We start from the raw sequence: 23,670 nt of genomic DNA on the forward strand, positions 1-23,670 counted from the left end.
ATAAGTATTTATTATCTCACAATGTCTTAAATTTTGTTTAATTCTTCATGCAATGCCAATGCCTAACTGTGCACTTTTGCATGTCACTAATATTAAAACTATTTATTCCACTGTTAGAAAGCCTGTTTATTTTCACTTGAATTAAATAGTTAGGTCTAGCAACAAATGCATTTTCTATCTATCTGTTTATATATCTCTCTTGTCTGTCTCTGTTAATTGGAGATTGCTTGCCCACAATGAGAAAAGTAAATTTTCTTCTTATGTTGTTCTATTGCAGTTTGTTTTATTTGCCGAATAATTTCCAACGGATCACGGCATAATAAAAATCTTGAATTATGTGAATGATTCTGCTTCTTTTGTGTTCTTCAGTCGCACCCACCAGTGGCCAACTCTGGAAAAAGAAGGCGTCCTCGTTTTTGTCTTTTTACTAAGTACAGCTAGCCATGGCAATATTCCTACATTCATTATGTTTGAACAAATAAACAAGCTTGTACAATGACATATATTACTATATACTAATTAAATCAAAACTCAAATCAAATCAAATTTTATTTGAATAGCACATTTCAGCAGCAAGGCATTTCAAGGTGCTTTACATCATATCAAACACAGAAACACAATGCAACATAGAATCAACAATCAAAACACGACATTAAGTCAGGTACCATCAATAAATTTGTAATTGATTACGTTACAAATACAATTCCAAACAGGTGGGTTTTTAGTCGAGTTTGCATCCATAAAAGGTTTACCTGTCACACTCCTACTGTGATATATGGAACAAAATACCTATTGCTATTTTTATTCCCACTCACACTCACGCAGTTTAATTAATATTGGGATATCTTCTTCAAAATATTTCAAACTGTCACGAGTTTGTTACTACAAAAGGTCCCAAGGCTCCCAAAGGAAGGCGCATATTCCTCCTTTCCTCTCATGCCTTCCGCACTCTTTGGCGCCGCTGCTTAGCAACAAGCATTCGCGAGCCCCCGCTAGCTTCTCAGCACCAGCGTAGCAAGCTGGACCTTTTAGCTTACCAAAGATAGGAATGTTTTTACACACAGTTAATGCAGTGAGAATTCACTCAGCTTTAGATGCTAAATAATTTTTTTATTCGCCCCTATAACAGGCAAAATATTTTGTTTCGTTTTCTTGTCAGACAGAAAACGTTAACGCCCAGAGGTTTTTCTCCGAAAAGTGGCTAACCTAGGCAAGGTAACCTTAGCACCGTAGTCTGGCGTCTCCACTGGCTGCGAAGAGGAACAGATCGAGGACGTGGATATGTCATTGTGGGTTAGCTGGCCGGTTAGCTGACCTAATGCTGGTGGAGACGTTATAACTGAATCTCACAGGTAGGAAATAACCCAGTTGTGTAGTTTCTCGTTTTCCATTCATCCAGACTTGACGCGGCTGCGTCAGTTAGCTTTGAGAAGCAGTTACTCGGTTTTTCTACACCTCCCTGTAAGCAACAGGTCCTGCCTTGACCAGAAAAGGGAGTAAGATATGGAAGAAAGAAACAGTAACGAATTACTAAAATTTAAGACGCCCTGAGGTTCCCACACAACATCTATAGTCATATTTGCAGAAACCCGAGAGAAGGAGCATAGTTTCATATCACTGAATTGGGGGAAAAAAGATTTTACTGCATTGAAGGATTGTCTTTCAGTCGCCTTAAGGCCTGGAAAAGTAACGGTGAATCTGTGAAGATGTCCTTCCTCGTTGCAGAGAGGTGTATTGTCTTTCGCATGTATAATTTAAATGAAGTGTCTGCTATTGTTTCTGTGTATATCTTTTATGCTTGATAAGTAAACCCACTTCGCTGTACACAATGATTAAAAAAAACGTGTACCCTCCCTGCTGGGGCGGCCACTTTCATCTGTTACTCGCTTGAACTTTTAGTATTCTTGCGAGTGAACTCTTTATCAGATATATTGATTGATTCGTTCATATTTTGAGTTCACTTTAGTGTAGATTATGTTTGGAGGGGAAAAACGCACTTCAATACATTCATCCATTGTCTGTGCTTTTATCGATTCCGACTCATCAACTTTGATGACAATATTGACTTGCTGCTATATGCCACCAACTAACTGAGGTCAAGATGAAGACATTATTTACATCTCCTGTCAGTGGTCAAAACGTTATGCCTGACTGCTAAAGGTAGACATTACTTGCCACACAGTTTATATAAGACATATTTCATAACTTGAAGTTATTAAAGTTTTAAATAATGCTTGTAAGTTACGCTAATGTCCAAACAACATTACACTAAGATATGAGATTGCAAATATCTGGGTTAGATTGTGAAAATAAAATAATTACTGACTCCATCAGATTAGCCTGCTTTATTTTTAACTATGTTTTGGCTGCATGTTGTGATGCATCATGCAGCTTAATTATAGCTGATGAATAATCATTTTCCCTACTGAACCAAACTCACTGAGGCTGTTGGACGGCTTCGTCACTCAGCAGGCTGCCAGTGTCCACTGAGAGCAGCTTTGCAACAATATGTTGTTTAGCATTGCACTCTTGTCGCTGCACACATATACGTGGGGGGGACAGTGTTGCCATGTAGAGCCTGCACTTTTTATCACTAATGGAAAAATAAACATGCTGATGGCTGCTTTAGATGAATTCCCTGTAGAATTTACAACATTTATTTTAGTATTTTATATAGGGAATTACAGGTCTAAGCTGTTTACTGAGTGAGTGATTATGTTGTTGCTGAATTCATCAGATGCAGGTAATGAGAGCCCATGAAAAGCCACTGATGTTGGCTTTTATAAGTATAGATAGAGTAGTTTTTAAATACTGCTTATATGTTAATGTGTTTTTTATTTATTTCAGAAATCTTAAGATTCTTTATTGTATACTTTATTGTATACTATTTTATATTTACCTATCAAATGTTTTACCTCCTGTTAAAATTCAAATGGAAATAAGATGCAAATAATTTGTGTGCCATTGTCTTTCTCAGCAATAAGATTTAGAAACTTATCAATATTTAAAATTTTGATTAACAAATGATCAGCTTCTTTCTGTAGTGTGGGAATATGAAATTAGTTAGAACAATATATATATTTTTGTAACTATATTTCTTGATAATGTTATCCCTTACACACACAGGTCAGGAGTATAAACGTTGACAAAATCTCCAATTTGGGCGGGGCCACTGTTTTCTGCTCTTTTTTTTCCCCCCCAATTATGTCAACATGCCATTTTAGCTACCGATAATTAGAAATCCTTTTCAAGAATTTAGACACTGCAGATTTCTGATTGCCCTTCATTTTTTTATAAAATTTTTTATCTTGGATAATATATGGTTTTACCACAAGTACAACTTATTCTCTCAGATAATATTTGTCTGTAAATATTGTCTTAGTCCTTATGCATAGGCTGTACTTGACTGCTCATGTCATGTGTTAAAAGCCTACATTTTCCTCAGCAGGGCTCCATATACTTTATTATCTGTTATAAAACAGATTGTTTTTTCTTTGTTAAAAAAAATCATTAACAGACAACTTTATATTTTACACTTCTTTCCAGAAGAGCAGAAAGCAGGATAAAAATAAAAGCGTCTTGGTTTTGTAGAAGCTTTAAATTTGAGCTTTTAGTCTGTCATTCTGCTAGCGAGTGTAGTAATAGGCTGACTTTTTCTCATAATCTAACTGGACCATTTTTCCTCTCACCTCATGTGTCTTTTTCAAATGTGAATTACAAATTTAAATTTAAACTCTCTTGCTGACCATCTACTGGGTTTGTACCAGGATGTAACAATCCAATTACTGAGTAACGAGGCATTTACTGGTATGAGGTTCTAGCAGTGTCTCAACATTATGGTGTTTTGGACAAAAAATAGAAAAATATTTAAGTATAACATTAAAAAAGCAACAAGTAATTATACTGCTGCTGAAATATTCAAATTTTGCTCATTATGGTTACTTGGACTGTCATACATCAAGCAAAAATATAGAATAAACACCTACTGAGTCTTCATTTGATAAGTAAATATATATAAGGCAGAAAAATATCCTTTTTTGACATTTTGCTTTTATGCTATAAGCATAGTAAGTTGATAACTGGACAATTTAGGACAATTTAGAGAGACCAATTAATGGAACAGTTATATTTTTGGACTGTTGGAAGAAGCCAGAGTATTAACATTAAAAACTAATTGCAGAAAGACCCTACCCCTGAGGCTACCAACTGCATTACCGCAAAATTATTTCCAATGTGGCTCCTGTCATAGAACCTGTATGTTCAAAAAATTGAACTTGTTTTATTTATTTATTTTTTTTGTTGTTGTTTTTTTACACTTTCAGTTGGTGCATGTTTGCGTCATATCATTGAAACCACTGAGTGCAACTAAGCAAAGCAGCCACCATGTTGGAAGAGGACATGGAGGTGGCCATCAAAGTGGTCGTGGTCGGCAACGGAGCCGTTGGCAAGTCCAGCATGATCCAGCGTTACTGCAAAGGCATTTTCACAAAGGACTACAAAAAGACAATCGGGGTGGACTTTCTAGAAAGACAGATTATGTAAGCATTCTTTGTCCCTGGTGTTCTTCTATGATTTACATTTAAAGTCACATAGTGAGAGTCTGAAATCATTTAATGAATTTCTGTGAATACATACTGTATCACTGTGTTGAATTGAAAGTTACATGATGTTCCCTTTTCTTTACGTTCCTCTGTAGAGTAAATGGTGAGGAGGTTCGACTAATGCTGTGGGACACCGCTGGGCAGGAAGAGTTTGACGCCATTACCAAGGCTTACTACAGAGGTAAGATCACCCTGCTGTATTACAGTTTTATGCAGAAGTTTTATTACTCCTTGAATATTTTCACAGTTTGATAAAACAACACGAAGTACCACATAACTGTAATGTGGAAAGATTTTCCACAATTTTTGCAAATAAATACCTAACAAATGAGGCATGTATATGTATTAGAAAACTTGACACTTTCAACGGAAGATGCTATAGGCTACACAATTTTTCCTGCTGCTGAATCACCTCTGAGACAACAGACTTACCTGTGCAGCGAGGGTTGAGTGCTAGTGTAGCTATTATTAGAATCAGATGGTGAAAAGAGGAGGTGAAAAAGATCAAGGTAGCAACACTCATAGCTAGGCAAAAATGGAGAAGAATCAGAAGTGATCAACGGCAAACACAGGGTCACACTGTATTTAGGTCTGTCCATTTACCTATCAGCTCTGACCAGATTCTATGTCCTCGATCTGCTATTTGTTCATGGTGATGTGCAGTGTTCATTTTCTATCACACACAGCGTTGTCACTTCAAGCAGACCTCCATGTCTTGTTAGGTTTAAAGTTGTCATACTCCTTCCACTTTCACATGATTGAACAGAACTTTGTGACATTCAAATGTTGTTTTTAACCTGACCCTGTCAACAACTTTCTTCCTGCAGCACCTGATGCCTTCATGATGCTGTTTGTTCACTAGTGTTCTCTCACAAACCTCTGAGACTTTCATAGGACAGTTGCATTTATAAAGGTTTGAGGTAGACTTTAGTTACTAACCATTACTTCTCAATGGTTGCATCACATTTTATTTCAAGGCACCTGAATAAATTTGAGTATACATGTGCATTTTTACATTTTGCTCAGTTGTTTTGGTTTTTATGGTGCTGTCACCTCACTTATGGAACCAACATATCTGAACTGCAACTTTAAGCCACATCCTAGATTTTTAAAATAATCAGACATTGGGTGTATATGTTTTAAGGGCGTCAACAACTTAAAAGCCGATTGAGTATGTTGTTGTGTTGCAGGTGCCCAGGCCTGTGTGCTAGTCTTCTCTACAACAGACCGCGAGTCGTACCAGGCCATCGACAACTGGAGGGAGAAGGTGGAGGCGGAGGTTGGAAATATTCCCACAGTCCTGGTGCAAAATAAAATCGATCTCCTGGAAGAAACTGTAATAAAAAAGTAAGTCCTCCATTCAGTGGAACTGAATGTGTTTATAGTTGAATGTGTAAGACAAAAGGTAAAAAGTAGAACATAACTAGAGAGATATCAAGATGTTTTTTCATTCATTTGCAGTGAAGAGGCGGAAGCTTTGGCTAAAAGACTTAAACTGAGATTTTATCGCGCATCTGTGAAAGAGGATCTGAATGTCAATGAGGGTAGGTAATGACAATGCTCCCTCCTGGTTGAGTACAAATGAAGATGCACTATTAATAATATGTACTAAATTAATCCTTTCAGTTTTCAAGTACTTGGCTGAGAAATATCTCCAGAGACTCAAACAGCAAACAGCAGAGGAAACAGAGGTGATCCACTCTACGAGCAATAAAATAGGTACACATCTTTTTTTAAATGCTACATTTTAGTTACGTTTCATTACTTTGGGTATGTTATTAATAGTTTTTTTGTTTTTTTTCCAAAGGTGTTTTCAATACCACTAGTAGTAATGTAACCAACCAGAGCTCCAGCAATGGCAGAGAAGTCATCACTTTACGACCCAATAAACAGAGGACCAAGAAGAGTAAGAACCCTTTTGGAGGCTGCAGTCTGTTCTAGAAAACATTTCCAACAATTTAGCTTTTAATTTCAGCGACTTACATTTCTGTTTAAGATGACATCAGTTATTGTTGTATTACCTGGAGGTAAGCCCACAAAGACTGGGAATGTCAATATAACACCCTTTTCAGTTCTTCATTGATTTTGCAACTTTTGTGCACCTGTTGCTCCTCCCGTTGTGATTGCCTTAAATAATGGCAACAGCTGCAGTTTTCTTTTGTGTCCCTAATAAATTATATATTTGATTGTTAGTGGATTTTTCCCCTCAAAACGTCTTGACGTATAGAAATTTGTCCAGATGTGTAGAAGCAAAAGTTGCACTCGGACTCTGGAAACATTTCTTCCAGAATGTGAATTTTTTTTTACAGCTACTCATTGCGGGGTTTAACATGAATGCTGTGCAATATATTTGCATGTATTGTAAAAGATACACAGATTATTTTGTACCATATTTTTCTAGCAATTAACAGAATATGGTTCAAACTATTACTGTTTATCCCTGACAGATCCAGAGGTAAATTGTATTTTTGTATTAAGCACAACAGTGTTGAGTGATTACTATGTGCCAAATTTGCTCTTAATGAGTCTTTGTTGAAGATCACATTTCAGTGATATGGATGGAACCTCAATTTTTTAGAATATGCTCTTCTGAGTTAACAATGGTGAATCAAGAATTACACAAAATTATTTCTTTTATGTACACTTTTAGTAAATGTAACATTTATTTAGATGATAAATTAATGATGCTCAACTCTTTGAGTCCTATGATATAAATTACAATTAGAGACACTATATTTTCATTGCAGGGATTTACCTTTTACATCTTTTTTTAAATAATTGAATTTATTTAGCTGTAAATACTAAGTATTGGTGACACTAAAGATTCAAGAGGAAATAATTTTAATTCTAACATTACAGATATTCAGGCATAAGCCCAGAAGATTAAAAGCCCACTGCTTAGTGACATCTGTGGCAGTAAGTCTATAACAGAATGTAAAACCATGGCTCTCAAAGTGTCACAAGCTGGCCATTAGGGCAGGATATTATGTTCTTGTCTTTGCCTGAAAGTAAAAGAACATGAGGATATTGACCTAAGACTATGTGTATGCCTTTTTTTTGTATCCAGCCTTTCAGGTTTTTTTTTTCCTCTTTTGCAAACCTGTTCATCAAGCACAAAAAAATATATGATGATGTGGTATAATCTGGTATTATAAACAGGATCTAAGCAAACATTTGCATTCTACATGCAACTACATCTGTACGTCTTATGATAATAAGACATGGTATGCATGTTTTGTTTTTAGTTTTTACAATAAAATTCTCTCACGTATTTAATCCTCATCTTTATGATGATTTCTGAAAATACAAAAAGGTGCTTAAATGTGTTCCACAGTCACTTCATGGTACTGAAAATGTCCTGAAAGATTCAAGTTTTTTAAATTTTCCACATTGGCTCCATGTGAAGTGTACTTTATATATATATATAAAATGCATGCAAGCCTTCTTTCACATCGGTGAATGTTCAACAATGTTTACATTAACAACTAGTAAGCATTTTAATCCCATCTCTTACCACTTGTGTGAAACTGCCTACACAGTAAACCTGTAAAGAAAAATAATACTCTTTAAACTGTTTTTTTAACCACCAATACTCAGGTGGTTGTTGTTGTTGTTTTTCTGTTTGGACATTGTTTACTTTATCAGTAACATCATGACTGAATGATTTTTGTGCACTTTATCATTTAGATGAAATTAAGTCTTAAAACAAAACGTTAATAATTACTATTCATATGTATTGTTACTCAGGTGGAATAATATCTCTGCTTTACTTGTATTCTGCTTTTCTCTCACATCGACCTTTGTAAACCAAATTGACACATTTAAACAAACTGACATGTACCAGTGTGTTGGAGGGTAAGGTATGGCACTCAGACGTGCCACCAGATGTTATGTTTTTGGAAAGTGTTTGTTGGAAAATTGACAACTAAAAAGTTTTTTATTTTCATTCATGTGTTGGTGGGTTTTTTTCTCTTTTTCTTCACCCCATTCTTTAAAACAGAAGAATAGAAATTCAGATTACTATTGTTTTTGTAATGTTTTTATTGGGTTGTTTTCATTAAAAACTGCTTTATGAAAACATCAGTTAAAATGCACAGCATATGTGACTTGCTGCCTTCACACAAGGAGGTAGTGCATAGCATATCCATAATCCTTCTCTACCTAAAGCTGAGGTTTAAAAATTAGAGTAAAAGATACTCTATTGAATGATTGTCAACTGGAATAATCCAGTTTTAGAATAATATTTTCATAATTTATCAAGCTTGCTTTTGGCATTTGGATTCTACACGTAATTTATCCAATTTTAATGAGCATCTTACTGTGGGAATATAGTTTTCAATTATTCTCACATTGTTGCATTATCAAATATCATTTGGTAAACAACTCCTGACTTGATGAACACGCATACAGTTAGTGTAAACAATACTATATAGGTAACTGCATTTCTTCTGTCTTTAGGGTTTGATTCAGTGCCTTGCACATGTATTTATTCCTCCCAAACTCAATATTATATAGTATTCTGTTTCAGAAGAACTAATAACTTTAATGTATTTTAATGAAACTGATCAAAGTGGTGCATAATTGTGAAGTTGAAGCAAATTGATACATGTTTTTCCAAATGTTTTGTTTGAAATAAAAGAATATTACTATGTGTTAATCTATCACAAGACTCCCAATGAAATACACTGCTGTATGAGGTAATACAGTAAACAGGAAGTTCAGGGGTGTGGCTACATTTGCAAGGCAATGAATCACTGTATTTTTCCCACAAAGATTTGCTTTGCTGCAGCATAACTCCTGAAATTAAGTAAACACATAAAAGTTTTCATCAATTTTGTGTGAGGTTAGCGGAATTCAACACGAGTTTTAGATGTTGCTTAGGAGCCTTTGTGACCTCCATTGGCTTTTGTGTCCTCGAGTTTTTGGTGATCCATAATCTTGATGTTCTTCTCAGCGTTTTCAGTGTTCCTCACCAGAGTCTCCAGCCTGGTCTTGATCTTCTTCTGGTCCTCCAGAGCGCAGCTGATCACTATTGCCTGAAACTTCTGGTCAATGGGGACAGGCGGTGCTTCGGTCACGCAGGCCGCGTGCAGAGCCAGCAGCTGCTGCCGAGCACCTTCCATGTCACTCAGTAACTTTTTCACTATTTCATCTATTATAGACGTGGCCTTCTGCAGCGCCTCCTCCTGCTGGAGGTTCCTGATTGTGCCAATAGAGATCTCCACAGACAGGGTTCGGCCCATCAGACGGTTTGCAGTTAAATTCAACTCTTCTCTCTCACCTTGAAAATATAAGGAATCATTAAAAACATATAGCATTTTAAAACCGCTAAACCAACAGTTAAACATATTTTAAAATTTGACTTTTGTCAAATATTACTTGATACTTGGTCGTAGAGACAACAAAATCTGACATTTTCTCATTTTACAAATGGATAATATGCACAGAATTCAATCAATTGGAGAAAATTGAATCAAGAAGACATTTGTACCATCCTTCCTCATCTACGCAAGCCATTCATTGCAGTACCTGTCCTGTCATGACTTGGTCACTGGAGTCAAAATTGGATGGCTGAACCCCTCACAAACCAAAGGCGACTTGAACATATCAGAATCTGTCATACCTTGATCAAATGTACTTATATAGTACACTTAAACCAGCTAATGTTAAATTCTTCTGCGTCTTGTGATGAGAGTCTCCACAGTCTGGAGGAAGAATCTGAGAGGCACAGAATCCAGGCTAAGTTACAGTGTGAAGTTTCCACTATTATGATTTCGGGAGCCATGTCAACTGCTGTTGGTTCGCTGCGTTTCATCAAGTCCAAAGTCACAAAGACATCTAGGGCAACATTGTGGAGCACTTCCTGCTTCTCTCTGCCGACAAGCTTAACAGACATGCTGATTTCATTTTCCAGCCAGTACCTGCAGAGCCTCCTTGCAAAAAGTGTCAATTCCTGCTTCAATGGCCCTGTTATCATTGTGCTTTATTGGACACCAAACTGGCCTGACCTAAATCCCATAGAGAACTGTCAAGAGGAATAAGAGGAACACCAGCCCTGAAAAATGCTGTTGAGATGAAGGACACTATTGAAGCAAACTGGGCCTTCAGAGGGTCACTTGTCACACCTCATTAATACATATAAAGTCATATAAAATGCACCCTGTTTAAGCACTGAGTGCAGGTACTGTGCGGCACATGGACATTTCTATATTCTAAATCTTGATTGTGTGATATTCTATATTTCTTAGGAATAGAGTTTTGCGTTTCATTAAATATAAGCCAGTGAGAACCACGAGTTCGTCTTTCATTCATTGAAATCTCTAAACTACTTGCTGAGATTCTAATTGAGATGCTCTTGTATCTTTAAATGGTGACGAAATTATCTGGATGTAAAACAGTCGAGGCTTAGTGTAAAGTCACTGTGGGTGGAGGACTAGTTGCTTCGTGTTCATCTATAGCTTGCTCATCGTCACGATCACCCGTGCATGAATAACCTCATTGGATCACAATGTTACAGAAAGAACAAAGCAACTGAAAAACACCAGATTTCAAAGCGCAAGCCCAGTTCCGCTCTCGGATATTTATGTTGTGTTGCATTACTTTTTGCCCTTATGTAAGTTGCAAGAATTAGCAGCCTCACCCGGACAGATGTTTCGCATTTCCTGACTGTTCTGCACGGACTGAATAATTTCCAGGATGCTCTCCCTTTCCTGCTCCATGGCTGATGCGGCGTCGCGTAAAGCCTCCACCCTGATAAAAGGCACAAACAAGCGCATTGTTGCCAATGTCAAGCAAATTAAACCACAATTTACAGTGAAAGAGCTCTTCTTGGGTTCCTACTCGACATGGTTCAGACGTTATTCTCTTATATTTGGGATCGTGATTATAAAGTAAAACTGTAACCGTAGAGATTTAGGTGGTCAGACATTACAGTACACAAACGGAACATGACCGAGCTGACGTAGCGCACATGGTCTGGCCTGTTTTACTCCACTGTACCTCATTTCCAGCTGATCCAAACTTTCCAGGAGTCGCCCGGAGCGATCTGCCATAGACAGCGTCCTGCTGAATTTGCTGCAGGCAGATTCGTTCATTTTTGCGTGTATTTTTGCCTGTGCCATGATAATATTGATGATAATAATTGTCCGCTGTGCTGTATTAAAATCTTCCGTCCGGGAGCGCTAATGTGATGTGCGTCCAGCACTCGCTGTTCTCCAGCTAATCGTTATTCTTCGGGCTGAAGCGGCGCCTCGGGGGAACATTTCCAAACATGGGCGCAACTTCCTTCACTCGCTTGTCGAAGCTTCCCGAGAAGACCAGGAGCTGCGGTTCCTAAATGTGTGGGCCGTGGACCCCCAGAGGGGCCAAGGGAACGGTCACCTGGTCCACAAATACAATCTGCTTTAGGATATAGTTTATTTACATTTGTTTTGTAAAGGGAGCCTTTAAGTGTTCGTTGTACTTGGATGTTATGAAACTGAGTGAGGAACAAAGTCTTCAACTTTTATTACAAACTTTTAAATGGCTGTAGTAAAATATTTTGATAATTCTTCACAGAATCCTACAGTATCTGTTAGCTTTGCAAAAAGAAAGGCAATTTTATTTGTACAGCAAAAAGTTTTTACATGATTAGGAGGAAAATGAAACACAATGTTGTGACAAACTAAGAGAAACCAGTGACAGTCTACACTTAATGATATTCAGATATTAATCTAAAACAGCCTGCTCTAAATGACTGCTTTTTTTTAGCCTTGATAAAGGAATTCATAATTCAGCAAAAGTAGTTTATCCGAAACCTTTCCCTATATTGTCTTAAATTCATTATGTTATGTGACAGACCCAGAATTATTACTTATTCTTTTTACACATAAAAATCAGAGAAGTTTGGCATGCAGCTAACCTAAATTTATTACAAGTCTCCTGGCTCCAGACAGAGGAGTCATGTCTTTGTAGGTCTGCAAATAAGAACCAAATTAAGTTTGTGTTTTTGTCAATCAAATAAAAATCTGATAAAACACATTAGTTTGTGACTGCAACATAAACAAATACGGGAAAAATGAGTGTAAATGCCTTTGCAAGTTTTCATTTAATCATTTAAAAACTCAAACTTTGATGTTGTACAACCGTTACCTGCCTAATTCTACATGCAAAAATCCAGTGTCAAATAACATGAGCATACACACACAGGCTGTACCTGAACCGCTATCAGTTTTTTCCTTTTGTGTGATTGAATATTCATTTGTCTAAGAGTATAGAGACAACAAATTAAAATTTTATAAATATATTATTCTATGGTACGGTTAAATTTGTGCCCCAAATTGCATCATCATACTTTCCTTTTCACATTAACCAATAAACTTAATTTTACGTATGCCTTATCAGAAAAAAATGACACTTTTTCTCGTCTTTAAGGAAACCTAAGACATCAGATGTAGAAATAGTCAAGAATGTGGTCACAAGGCCAACTGAGGAATCTTGCAGTGTCACCAATGCCAACTATAGCACATGTGTCAACACACCAAAGTGTTTGAGACTCCACAGGAGAACTCTTGGCAGAACGCAACCAGCTCCCACTAAAACCATAAAACATGCAATCAGCCCAGTTGCAGAAGGGGCAGAGTGACTTGTGTTGCCAAAACAGAAGAAAGATGATGACAAGATACATTTATTTATTAAATCAGACAACAATGAGTGGAAAACTGAGATTTTCAACAACAGACGATTTCACAGAAGTTCCAAGTTCTTAGAATTCCAGAAGACTTCGTTGTAGAGCTTCCTCCAAATCTGTACAAAAAAATTAAAGACAAGATGAGGATTTACAGAAAAAAAGAAAATCACCTTATTCTTTTTTGAAACTTTGCACATTTGATTACTTTTGAGTATAGTCTTAGTATGACTAGCATCAGATCGAATGGCATTGGTTTTAATGTAGACATACTTAGACCAATTAATTCTGAAAAAGCTCCATATCTGATAAAGTGCAATGCAAAAAACTAGAACTGATGTTTTGTGCAATGAACAGCTCCAATCTTCAGACTTTACAGTGACATAATATTTGATTTGTGCTCAGCTAGCAAGAAGGAAAAAATGCCTCTCCGTTACTTTCAGTCCTTTACAAGCTTACTGGACATTTTTTGTGTCACTAGAAAATGCAGAAAGAATGAAGCAGCAGGATTTATGAAGTTAATTAGTATAACCAAAGCAGGACTGTGTCAATGGTCAGAGTACTGAGAGGCTACCAACTGAGCTGACAATTACATCAACATGGAAAATATAAGACATGTAAATAATGCAGTAAACATTAAGAATTTTGAAAAAAAATGTCTATGCATTGTTTACATATTGTAGTAAAAGATGATTTAAGCATAAAAAGAGAAAGTCTTGAGGTGTTTTATAGGTTTATATTCTTATAAAAATGGTTCCATCCAAGTAACACAAATTTAAAAACGTCATCATTTCACACCACACCATGTTAAAGTAAAACTCCTTTACTCTAACAATGGACAGACAGAGCAGCAGGTATCCAGAATAATATTCTTCATCAAAGTTTAAAAAACATTTTAAAAGACGAAAGAACAGATACAGCATGCTTATGGATAGCTTCTGCAAATTACATAACAGGAAGAGAACTATTTGACAAAAATCCAGGCATAAAAATCAGTCTGGTTTTCTGTAATGGCTGTTGAAAGAGCTTTCAGTTAAATCCATACTAGAGCAGTGAGGACTGACTTTCCCCAAAGAGTCAAATAGGTTCTTTATGGGATTCAGGTCAGTGGAAAAGCTCCGACTAGCCTTTGTTTTTTTCCCCTTCGGAACAAGCATACTACAAAATAGTGCAGTATGCTGTGTCCCAATAACACAGGTTTCCACAAACTGAACTAGTGGATGTAAAAAGAGTAACATATGTCTGACACATAAAAGAGTCAATGACTCCACACAACTGGCTGTGTGGCTTAGACAGGGAACATTTTCACCAAAAGTCATTAATAAACCGTACTTGTCTTTACTGTTATTCTAGGATTCAATTGGAATATGACTGCATATGAATTGAATTGACCAAGTGTGCTGAGATGACTTTCAAGTAATTCTTCAGAAACAAAGAAGGTAATTGTTTAATTTTAGGTGGATTTGTATAAAATATCAGGATGCTTAGGAAAACATAAACCTCAAATAAAATGTTTCCTCTTTCCTGGATTTGGACCTTTAAATCAATGAACTCCCAACTGTTTCTTCTGATTGTAAAGGATGGAACTCTCCATAGGAAAATATCTGTGTTTAGGCTTTGGTTTATTGGGCATACCAAGCATATCAAATTGTGCAACAAGTTCTGGACAAACCAAGATGGTAACAATCTGGCACTTCTGATGTAGGTAACCATGAATAATATACCGAAGACACATGCCTTTACAAATAAATACTCTTCAGGTAATTGCAGCATAAAAGTTCACCATCAATAACAGAAACAAAGCGAGTTATAGTACACACACCCAGGAACTGAATGAAAAACTGTTTCTAGCTGTTATTTAAAGCTGTTATAACAGATCCTTCTAAATAGGAAAATACTCATCACATTTCCTATTAGAACATAGGAAATGTTAGTCTTAAGACTAACAAGTTTAGTAATAGTTTAGTATGAATACATACCAGCAGATTCTCTTGCAGCCTCTCTTGCTTCTTCTGCGCTCAAAGACAACACATGGCACATTTCTTCATCTATTTGCTCTGGAATAAAAACAGAAAAAAATGCAACTGATTGATTCTAAAAATTTTAACCAATTACCAGGAATCTGATACATACAAAGCATGTCAAATGCAGAGTTATTTTCACTTCCTGGATATCAAAAGGGATTTAACACAGAGCATTAAGTTTGCAGATAAATCAATCTGTAATGTCAACTGGCATTTTGCAGCATCCAAACAAAATCAGAATGGCCTGGCTGAGAAAAATGAAAACATACTTTACATATGTCTGACACATATTTTTGGTAGTAAAAATATTTTTTCTTACAGTAAGTGTAATGACCAGTAGCTTGTTTACCTTCATGCCCTTCTGTTTCATCACTGACTTCATTGGTGCTTAAAATCTTCACCAATGTTTCATCTTCAATCTCTGTATAAAGCACAAACCAAGATTGAAATGAGGTACAAAAAATGTGAACAAACAAGAAACTAATTGATTTACCGTCACTTCCTGAATTGATCTCCACAGCATTGATTATTTTTACAGTCTTGGAGTCTGGTTTTGAATCCCTCATGCACTCCTGGGAGCTAAGGCATGGTTCCAGTGTACAGTGCATAGAATGATGATGTTTATGAAACTTCGGCACACTGCTGAAGCTCTCCTGGCACTCTTGGCACACTACGTCAAAGGTTTTATCCAGGTTCAGGGCCGCATGTTTTGTGAGGATATGAGTCTTCATCTGTGCAAAAGAAGGAACAGATACGCAGCAGGGTGCACATTTGTACAGACATTTTCCTTCTGCAGCGAGATTTCTCATGCACCGGGTGTAAGTAGCTTTCTTTTCCTCTATGAACCCTTCTCCATCCATACAAGGACATGCATTCTGACTGGTTTCCTCAGCAGCAGGAGGCTGAACAACTTCAGGCTCGTCCATGCAGTAGTAGTCCTTACTGTGAAGTTTCCTGTAATGATCCATGAACTCGTCCTCGGTATCAAACTGCATGCTGTCGCACAGGCCACAGAAGTGGAAACTCTTTATCTGCCCCCCGTGCTCATTCATGCAGTGTCGCCGCACTGTGGATTCTTTGAAGAACTTCTGCGGACAGTGTCCACAAATGAATCTTTGGAAGCTGTGACTACTCAAATCGCTGCAGTGTTTGAACACAGCTGCTTCTGAGTCAAAGACGTCTTCACACATCCTACACATCCAAGTGTGTCCCGCTGTCGAAGAAGGCGTCTCCACCGCGTCCTGCCGCAGTTTGGAAGCAGAAGGCGAGGGCAATGATATTTTGATGCTAGTGGAAGGTTTGGCATCGAGGTCTGAGCTGAGGTCATAGGGAACCGCTTTCTCTGTGAGGTAGGTGTGTCCGCTGTGGACTTCGGACACATGCAGGAAGATATCTTTGTGCCGGGGCATTTCCACTTTGCACTTGCGGCAGAAGAACAGGAAGTTGGAGAGGTGCGCTCCCCCATGGAAACGGCTCATATGTAGGCGGGCGATTGAAGACTCCCCCATGTGTTTGCCACAAACGCCACACTGGTGGAAAATCTGGTTTGCAGCCAGGAGATGCTTACTAGCATTGCCCTTCTCAGAAAACTGCAGGCCGCATTCACAAAACCAAGCCGCCACCAAGGTCCTGCCGCTGCTGTCGTTCAAGCCTCGGCTCAGCCTTTGTCGTTTGGCTGGAAATCCATGGCGGTCACTCCATTCCTTGTTTATTTTTTTAAATTCAACCTCAAGGCCAGATGATATTCTTTTCTGATGGTTCTCTGCTTTTCTTTGACTTTGTTGCATTTCAACAAAGCGACTGTACTGGAGGAGTGCTTTCGCCATTGTTTGATTGACCTCAACTTCGTGTAGCTTCGACTCTTTATGTCTTTCGATTTCAGCCTGGTTGAGAAAGATTTTAGAGCAGGGAATGCACTGGCCTCGGACTTGGAGCTGTTTCATAATGTCCACTATGGTTTTGTCAGACTTGGCCACAGCGCAGCCTTGCCTGCAGTGCACACTAGAAGAGAAACATGAAGAGTAACAGCTAAATAAATAACAGCTACTGAAAACATCAGTGCAAACAGTGCCTTGCAAAGACAGCCAGAAACCTCAAATTTTTCTCAGTTAATGCATTATAGCCACAAACTATGTTGTATTTTATTGGGAATTACTTGAAAAACCCAAAGATCAACATTCAAAATGTACCGAGCCATTTTTGTCCTCATCTCTCCCAAGTAACATTTGTTGGAAGCCACAAAAGCAACATGAGTCATTGAAAAGAGAGAGCTTGTTGAGTCTATAAATGCCAACTTTGTTTAATAGTTTAATTAAAGAACCATTTTTATTTATTTATTTTTTATTTCTTGCACCATTATTATTTATTTGTTTGGAAAAAAATGGCTAAAGAAAATTCAAGGAATACTTTTGCAAGGAATTGCATATGTAGAATTAATAAAGTCACGAGAAAACCTACTTGAAGTGAGCTTGAGCTGTCTGATGGGAAATCAGCACTTGGTGACATAAGGAGCAGCGGACCTTGAATGCTACATCCTTACACAAAGCAATGAGACGATCCTTCACATGATGTGGAACCGGAACTGGCTGCGCTGTTCCTTTTCTTTCTTTAAAAAGAAAGTGAAAGAAGTTCAATGAAAACTTGATCATCCAATTGCTTTTACGTTTAAAGAAAGCATGTATACAAAGGCCAACACAAATTTATCAATAAGAATATGTGCTGCCACATCAGTTGTTAATTAAATCAATAAACCTTACCGGTCATAACGAGAGACTCAGTGAAGTGGTTTTTGTCTGACATGTGCTGAAGACACTCGTCTCGTAAGTTAAAGAGGAGGAAGCAAGCGGGACAGGCAAAGCAAACGATCCGCTGATAAGTTTGATCCAAGTTGTGACTGTCAGTGCTAGACGAGGAAATCTAATAATGAAAAGCAAATCAAGTTTAAATTTGTCAACTGAATATTCACCATCAGTGATTTCACTGAAAACACACCAACCTTGGATTCAGCGTGTTTCTTCCATTCTTCCTCGGTCTGAAAGCACAAACAGCAGGCAACGCAGGCGAAGAACTCGGATGGACTTCCTCTGAGATGAATTGTTGGGTCACATGGAGAGTGATCAAACCTGCAAAACATTTGCACAAAATGACCCCTTTATGTACGTGGCAAAAACTACACAAATAATCCTGCAGTGTACAGAGAGGCGACATTACCGCTTCAAGTGGCCATCAAGGAGGGAAATGTTCTCGTAAACACGACCGCAATCAATTACTGGGCAAGTGTGACCAGTTGAACTGCTTCTAGGGAAAGCGGCATGAGTGTGTCTTCTTCCTGAACCGGCACTGATCACTCCAGGCTTGGGGCCTAAATAGACACAAAAAGAATAATGATTATTTATATTTAACAGCACGCAGAGATCAAAAGAGTAAAGCAATTTATATTCCAAACAATTCCATATTTGTTTGGAATATAGATTTACCTGGCATCTTTAACCACATGTCCACACAGCGCTTTGCTTCCATGCTTACACCATTTGCTGAAAAACCAGCCAACTCTTGCTGCCCATGAGCTTTTTGTAAGATTTGTTTTTCCTAAAAGAAAAAGGAAAAGCAACAAAGATAGGACAATAAGCACAAACTTGTGAAAACCAAGAAATAAACATAATGCCAGTGGTTTAAATGACAAGTACTGATTGTGCAGATTAGAATACATGCAGCATTGCTTATTTATAGTTGATTGGAGTTGTTTATTCTAGGCTTTGGCCACTGGAGGGCACTGTTATAACTTTCTTTGTCGTATCCAATAAAAAAAACAGGTGAAAAATTATAATGGATACTTACTTTCATTTTGTTCTTTGATAAACAGGAAAAAACGATTGTAGTAAAAATATCATTATTGTTATTTCAAGCATTGTCCAAATGTTAATTTTTTAATTCAAGATAAATCCTCAAGAAAGGCAGAAAGAGGTCATTGTGAACATTTGGCTTTCATTATTTATTTGACTCTTTATAACTAAGCAACATAATATGGTGTGACTTGGCAAAAATCATACACATATAAAAAACGACACTTTTTAAGATTACATGCAAAAGCTATGTGTAACAGAAAAGTAACACTGCACAACATCCTTAACATACTACCACCAACAGGAAATACGCTGGTGGCTGCAATGAAATGGTTTAGATCAGGGGTCTCAAACTTCAGGCCTCGAGGGCCGCAGTCCCACAGTTTTTAGATGTGCCACAGGTACAAAACACTGGAATGAAACGACTTAATGACCTCCTCCTTGTGTAGATCAGTTTTCCAGAGCCTTAATGACTTAATTATTCTGTTCAGGTGTGGTGCAGCAGAGGCACATCTAAAAGTTGCAGGACTGCGGCCCTCGAGGACTGGAGTTTGAGACCCCTGGTTTAGATCAAAAGCAGAAAAAACAGGAAATTGGTGTTTACAGATTCATCCAATCTGTAAAAACAACTGGACAGAGATTTAAGACTCCAGATATGAAACAGAAAGCTAGAAACACACCCCAAAATACCTACAGCTATTAAAGAATTTAATGAAGGGTTATGACTTGGGGTGGGTATGAATTTAAAGATTCCAAGTAGTAATATTACACTGCAAGGCATCATATTTAAGGTGCATGAATTCCTTTGCGATGCACAATATTTACAGTGTAAATCTTTATATTTTCTGTTTAAAATACAGTATAGAATGTGATTATTTGCATCTACATGCATTAGAAAGGCAGAAAAAACATTGCACTTTGTTCTTTCAGGTCTTACCTTAAATGCTTTACATTTATCCGCTCTCTCTTTTTTCTCCTGGGCCACCTTATGTGCCAGTCTGTCAAGTGTAGACGTTACATGAACTTTGTGTCTGTTGATTTTGTCTTCAAGCTAGAAATTTAAAGAAAAATATCACACTTTTAGAAGTTCGTATTATCACTTATAAACAGATTACCTATTTTGTCACCCACCATGCCAGCCAGTGACGAGCACCCTTCATCCTCACTGTCACTCAGCAGGTCAATGCATTCCAGTACTGGTCTAAAAGGGCCCTCCTGAAGGAAGAACATAGCTTATCATCACAGAAAAACACAACTACACTAAAGATCTATGCTGGAGCTTTTGGTGCTTTATTACATTTAATACACATAATTTGACTAAGTAATATTAAAATAAAGATTAATTCAATAAAATCCTACAATCATAAATGAAAGAATGCAGAACTGATGTGATTTTCTGATAACAGTGCAATGGCTTAACAAAGCTTTCAATTAATGCTAAATGACAGACAAATGACAACTTCAATAAATTAATTTTGTTATCATTTCAAACTGCAGCACTCTAAAAGCTAATAAAAACGTAAACGTGACCCACCGATACAAACTCCACTTCTTCCAGCTCGTTGTCATCGTCTAATGGGGTTGGTGAAGACATTTAACTTGGAAAAAAAACAACAAAACAACAACAAAGTTGGCTGGCAGAATTAGAGCATAATTCAATCTATGCTCAACATTTAAAACCACTGTTGTTGAAATATAACCTACACACCTAACAGGGGCAGACATGAGCTAGCGCGACAAAATGCCATGTTCAAGTACTTACCTGAATCGAATATAAAATGCTCTACTTTGCATTTATTCGATCAAATCCGTATTTTAAATACATTTTGCATTGTCCTTTAGGTGGACTACCACAGCATGCCAGCTGTATAAATGCTTACCACTTGCTTAACAATTTTAAAGGTTGGACAATCTTGAACAAATATGTGGGACATTTGCAAGCCTCACTAGCCTTACAAGTAGCTAGTAAGGCTAGCTACTTGAGAAGTGCAACCATAGCAATGTCTTGATTTCGCTAAACTACTCCACAATCATAAAAGCGTGACTCTCTTTTCAACATATAGATCAAACTGACTAGCTCGTTTACCAAATTTCTCCTACTGGTTTCTCCGTGTGCAGGGTGGCGACTAGCTCCTGCAAGACTCCAAATCAACGTGACCGCAGCTAATCCAGTCTGCTACGTCATGACAAGCTTGTGCGCTTCTTTCTTATAGCGGTGTGTGCCGGACAGGCGGAGTCTATATTTTTCTGTCGCTACGTTAAAGTATCCACCATGATGTGTTGCCAGCAGTTAAATCGGATGTATTTACTTATATTTTAACAGAGTCATGTCACAACTTAGTTAATCCCCTCTGAGTTATTTAATCTAAATTTATTTAAATTTACAGCAGTTAACTGACCACTCATCTTTTGCAATGAGCTCCAGGTCTTTTAGACAGTCTTGGATAGGCTATAGCTAAGTGCGCTTTTGGTGGAATCCAAAAACGTAAAATTTGAATTAAATTTTTTTAAAAATTTTGTGAATGTGCATCTAACGTAAGTATCAGGACAAACCACGCAGTCACACAGCCTTATTTAAAACTTATAGATCAGAACTGAAATTTGCTCGTTTTTAGTTCCTATTTTATTAGCTTATTTAATTGAGTCAAATTTCTTAAGTTGTATTGTGGCTGTGTTTGCAATTTTATTTGTTTTATCAAAACTGGTCTCTCTTGTAAGAGATCTTAGTTCTCAATAAGATGAGCTCAATGATGCCACTCACAATGTGACGGAGGTGTTAACGCATGGCCTTGAAGCTCTTCTCTTCTGGATATGCTGTCAAACGTCAGAATAACTTCCCACATGTCTGGGCTCGTTTCCTAGGAGACGTGGGACATTGTGGCCAGCTTCTGTGCTATTTATGTCTGAGTCCCAGTCTCACCATCACAATTCACTTTGATTAGGCTACAATCAAAATCAAATGCGCACATTTTTCTGTAGCCTCATGAAGCAATCAGAGGTCTTCCATGCTTTGCTTTTGTGATAATACATCTGCTCCTCAGTTTATTTTATTCCTGTTTGACTCTCATTTTACTGCAGAAAATTTACATCATCCAAAGTTTATAATCAGCGCTGGATTATGACCAGAAAAGGTTTCTATGTGTTGATTACCTTCCCAAATTCTGAAAATGCTAGAATACAATCCCATTTTATGTATATTATTTACCATATAGGTATTTTTTGGACATCAAGATCTGTATCACACTGGAAGCCACAGACTATTACCAAACAATACTGGCAGAAAAGCATTCATCATTTAGCATCTGAACTGGGCTGACACAATGTGACTGACACAGATATCCGTCCGACCGTCCAATAGGACAGTGTGAAATATTGCAGCGTTATCCTGGTGGGCAGGCCACTCTGCAGCAGACGCAGCGCTGCCTGGGATAAATCTGCTGACTCTCCCTGCCCCTTGTGGAAATGAAATAAATAATAAAAGATGCGCCTCTCTGCTGAGTCATGCGTTGTACCTCACAAAAATTACATCTCTAGCCTGGACTGTCCACTTTAACCCTGTGCGCTCTCCACGTTTTGCAGTGTGATGCTCCACGTATGCCAACGAACGTCTTTAGCCGCATCCCGAGCTCTGAGTGGTGAAAAGGCGCACAGGAGAGGAGGCAACTGTCTGGAGCAGAAGGAGCTGTCCTATATTTCGCCTTATGATGATCGCTGCGGCGTTTTTGGTCCTGCTAAGGCCATACAGTATTCAGTGTGCTCTGTTGCTTTTGCTGCTTTTGCTCGGGACTATTGCGACGATTTTATTTTTCTGCTGCTGGCATCGCAGGCTCCGAAATGGGAAACATCCTATGAAATCTGTGCTATCCGGGGGACGCTCCAGGAGTCGCGGTGAGTACAGCGCAGGCCAGCCGCATCTCATCATCCCTAACTGCTTAGTCTACATTATTGTGCATGCTGTTTTCTGCATTCGTGCGGTAGTAATTAACAGACATTATAAATCTGAGAATTATTGTGCAGTTTCACACTTTAAAAGAATGTTTGATCAAAGTCTAATGTAATATCTGTTATCTGTTCTGTAGTTGGTCTCCGAACGCATCATTTTCGATCGGAGGTAGGATAACCTTTCACATTGTTTTGTCATTAATACACTGACTAAAGTTTGGTCAAGTAGGCCACTTCTGGAATACATGAGCTTCACAAAGTTAGGTTCTTTGAACTTTTACCCAGGACTGCATGACTATTTCAGGCACTGTAGATGTGCGCAATGCGCAACCATTATCAATAAATAATGTTGGCGAAGAGGTTTTGCAGTTTAAATGAATTAAGACTTTGCATGTGCTCTTAAAATGGTCAAACATGAGGCAATTGAACCAACAGAAAGCCTTGTAATTCAGGCCAAATAAAAACCAAAACAACATATTAATCTAGATAATGTGTTTGTTTTTCTTGCTTGCTTTTCAATCCAAACAAATCATGAAAATTGTCTAAATCAAGTGTGAAAAACTGCCTTAGCCTTATACCAGGATTGCTGTGTTTTG

The 23,670-nt window shown here is 37.7% G+C and overlaps 4 protein-coding genes across 5 annotated transcripts in view; 2 read left to right on the plus strand and 2 right to left on the minus strand.

Annotated features, from left to right (window-relative positions):
* Window positions 1–961: 961 nt before the first annotated feature.
* Window positions 962–8,547, plus strand: rab23 (RAB23, member RAS oncogene family). Its single transcript, XM_032553328.1, has 7 exons — window positions 962–1,352; window positions 4,323–4,538; window positions 4,697–4,782; window positions 5,792–5,948; window positions 6,063–6,145; window positions 6,228–6,320; window positions 6,409–8,547. The coding sequence occupies exons 2-7, from the start codon at window positions 4,384–4,386 to the stop codon at window positions 6,540–6,542; spliced, it is 708 nt and encodes a 235-aa protein (XP_032409219.1). The 5' UTR covers window positions 962–1,352; window positions 4,323–4,383; the 3' UTR covers window positions 6,543–8,547.
* A 77-nt stretch (window positions 8,548–8,624) lies between these two features.
* bag2 (BCL2 associated athanogene 2) lies at window positions 8,625–11,917 on the minus strand. The gene is made up of 3 exons (XM_032553329.1): window positions 11,601–11,917; window positions 11,242–11,351; window positions 8,625–9,882 (listed from the first exon to the last, which is right to left on the minus strand). Exons 1-3 carry the CDS (start codon window positions 11,720–11,722, stop codon window positions 9,479–9,481), a joined length of 636 nt encoding a protein of 211 aa, XP_032409220.1. The 5' UTR covers window positions 11,723–11,917; the 3' UTR covers window positions 8,625–9,478.
* Window positions 11,918–12,090: 173 nt separating this feature from the next.
* On the minus strand, window positions 12,091–21,317 carry znf451 (zinc finger protein 451). Its single transcript, XM_032553327.1, has 13 exons — window positions 21,219–21,317; window positions 20,667–20,730; window positions 20,264–20,347; window positions 20,070–20,183; window positions 18,767–18,878; window positions 18,501–18,651; window positions 18,286–18,412; window positions 18,047–18,206; window positions 17,748–17,895; window positions 15,784–17,291; window positions 15,640–15,711; window positions 15,246–15,323; window positions 12,091–13,385 (listed from the first exon to the last, which is right to left on the minus strand). Exons 2-13 carry the CDS (start codon window positions 20,724–20,726, stop codon window positions 13,345–13,347), a joined length of 2,655 nt encoding a protein of 884 aa, XP_032409218.1. The 5' UTR covers window positions 20,727–20,730; window positions 21,219–21,317; the 3' UTR covers window positions 12,091–13,344.
* Window positions 21,318–22,605: 1,288 nt separating this feature from the next.
* Window positions 22,606–23,670, plus strand: part of dst (dystonin) — a 112,379-nt gene continuing 111,314 nt past the window's right edge. Inside the window, exons 1-2 of one of the 2 annotated variants that reach the window (XM_032553317.1) lie at window positions 22,606–23,020; window positions 23,212–23,243. In XM_032553317.1, the coding sequence (XP_032409208.1) occupies window positions 22,834–23,020; window positions 23,212–23,243 (219 nt within the window). In that variant the 5' untranslated portion in view covers window positions 22,606–22,833. The remainder of the gene's footprint in view (window positions 23,021–23,211; window positions 23,244–23,670) is intronic. The other variant, XM_032553324.1, reaches the window with a different exon arrangement.

This window comes from Xiphophorus hellerii, chromosome 22, assembly GCF_003331165.1.
Source record: "Xiphophorus hellerii strain 12219 chromosome 22, Xiphophorus_hellerii-4.1, whole genome shotgun sequence".
Lineage (NCBI taxonomy): Eukaryota > Metazoa > Chordata > Actinopteri > Cyprinodontiformes > Poeciliidae > Xiphophorus > Xiphophorus hellerii.